Below are 1,903 nucleotides of genomic sequence, written 5' to 3'. Positions count from 1 at the left end.
TGGGGTGGGGGGTAGGGGGGCGACGACATCTCAAGGGCTCCTCTGAGGACTCCAAGGTTTTGAGCAGTTGAGCAACTGGAGGGATGGAGTTGCCTTTCACTGAGATGGTGTGGATGGGGACAGGGTCACCTTGTGCGGGAGAGGGTGGGAGGCTGCTGGGACACTTTGTTACATTAGTCGTGTAAATGGAGATGTTGCCTAGCCAGCAGTTGTCTAGAGTCAGGAATTCAGGGTGACGGTGCAGTCATCATTGGTATTTAACTCCTTTAAGTTGGATGAGGGCACAAAGAGGTGAGTGCGGGCTGAAAAGAGAAGAGATCCAAAGACTGGGCCTTCTGCATGGAACCTGTTGTTCGAATTGGGGTGAGGAACCAGCAAAGGGGCCTGAGATGGACAGACGGTGTGGGGGGGACGGTGAGTAGACTGGGTGGTGTCCTGTCTCCATCTCCTTTCTCCCTCCGTGGCTGATGCAAACCCACCTGTGTTCCAGAGCCCACTCGAAAACATTCCATGCTTATTATTGCCATGTAATTAACAAAATAGAGATTCAGGCTGAAGGAATTACTTAAAATTATTTTGGAATAATTAACGGAGACTTTATACATGTAAGAACATTTAAAGTGATCAGTTCCCGAGACTAAGTACGAATAGCATAGTTCTGTGGATTTACTAAATGTGGTGCCTAATCAGGGTCCTCGTCCTGTTTCACTGAAATCTCAGATGGTGCTTCGTTTCATAATTAAGTCTTTTCACCTTTTGTTTTATCTTTCAGATATAATGGCGAAGTCGGAGACATTGTAGTGGGGAGAATCACAGAGGTAAAGTCAGTATCAGATTGGTTTTTACAAGTAAAAGCAAGCTGGTGATGTAATGAAGGGGATAGTCATTCCGTGTGTAGTATGTGAACGAAGCATTCATTGCATTTGGCTCATGTGTGTGACCTTTGATGCGAACACCTGGCTTGTTACATTGGGATTACTAGTCACTTAACGGTGTGAGGGCTTGCCCGTGGAGGATGTGTCCAGGTGTGGAATTTCTGTTTGTAGGTTCAACAGAAGAGGTGGAAAGTGGAGACCAACTCTAGGCTGGATTCAGTCTTGCTTCTCTCGTCCATGAACCTTCCCGGAGGAGAGCTGGTGAGGGGCTCCAGCTACGACCGTGTAGTTTGCTGTCGAGGGCTCTGGGATCCTCTGGTCCACCAGAGAGCTCTGCGTTACGCTGAGGCTGCCCCACTGACTCCTGTGTGTCTGTGAGGTTTGCTGCTCTGATGTACTTGTGGGCTTTTCACTTGGCCCAGGCCTCCCAACATAGGCAGCAGTGGGGCGTGGTAAGATCTGCAATGTCCGTGGGGAAGAATACCAAAAGGGAGCTGGGAAGAGAAGCTCTCATGCTTGGTGCCGATAATTTTCCTTTTTCGGGTGCATCAGCTTTGCATGGACGTGTTCCTTGTAAAGGTGTGTTTAGTTTCCGTGAATTGAGTCGCATTTGGTTATTCTAGGCAACTGCAGCAGGGAACCTGCAGCTTTTCGTAAGATGCCGTGGTTCCCCTCTACCTTCAGCCCAGCACGTATTCGCAGGCTCACTGTGCTTGGTTCTGCGGGGAATGCAAGGCAGAGGAGGCGTGCTCGAGTTCCTGAAAGCTTACAGACTAGCAAGGGGGTATGCGGTAACCTCCAGACACCTGGCAGTCGAAGAATAAACAAGCGTGTGATTGTACAGAAGGATTCATTTCAGTGAGAGCAGCTCATAGGAAAGATGGGCATAGGGATGCAGGATGGACAGAATTTCACTGATGAACTCAGGATGTCTGAGATAAAGGGCAGTGGATGAGCAAAGATACCGGAAGGCCAGAGGTGGAGTGTGGACGGCTGCCACGGAAGCTAAGTGTGGAAAGCAGGCTGGG

General features: G+C 49.4%; 1 protein-coding gene across 1 annotated transcript in view; it reads left to right on the top strand.

The window, feature by feature from the left end:
• The window catches only part of EXOSC2 (exosome component 2), an 11,458-nt gene that overhangs the window by 2,498 nt on the left and 7,057 nt on the right, over nucleotides 1-1,903 (top strand). Inside the window, exons 2-3 of the mRNA XM_023536561.1 lie at nucleotides 773-818; nucleotides 1,047-1,136. Coding sequence (XP_023392329.1) covers nucleotides 773-818; nucleotides 1,047-1,136 — 136 coding nt within the window. The remainder of the gene's footprint in view (nucleotides 1-772; nucleotides 819-1,046; nucleotides 1,137-1,903) is intronic.

Source organism: Pteropus vampyrus, unplaced genomic scaffold (assembly GCF_000151845.1).
Source record: "Pteropus vampyrus isolate Shadow unplaced genomic scaffold, Pvam_2.0 Scaffold158, whole genome shotgun sequence".
Lineage (NCBI taxonomy): Eukaryota > Metazoa > Chordata > Mammalia > Chiroptera > Pteropodidae > Pteropus > Pteropus vampyrus.
The sequence above is the reverse complement of the archived record's forward strand: the minus strand, read 5'-3'. Positions and strand labels throughout refer to the sequence as shown.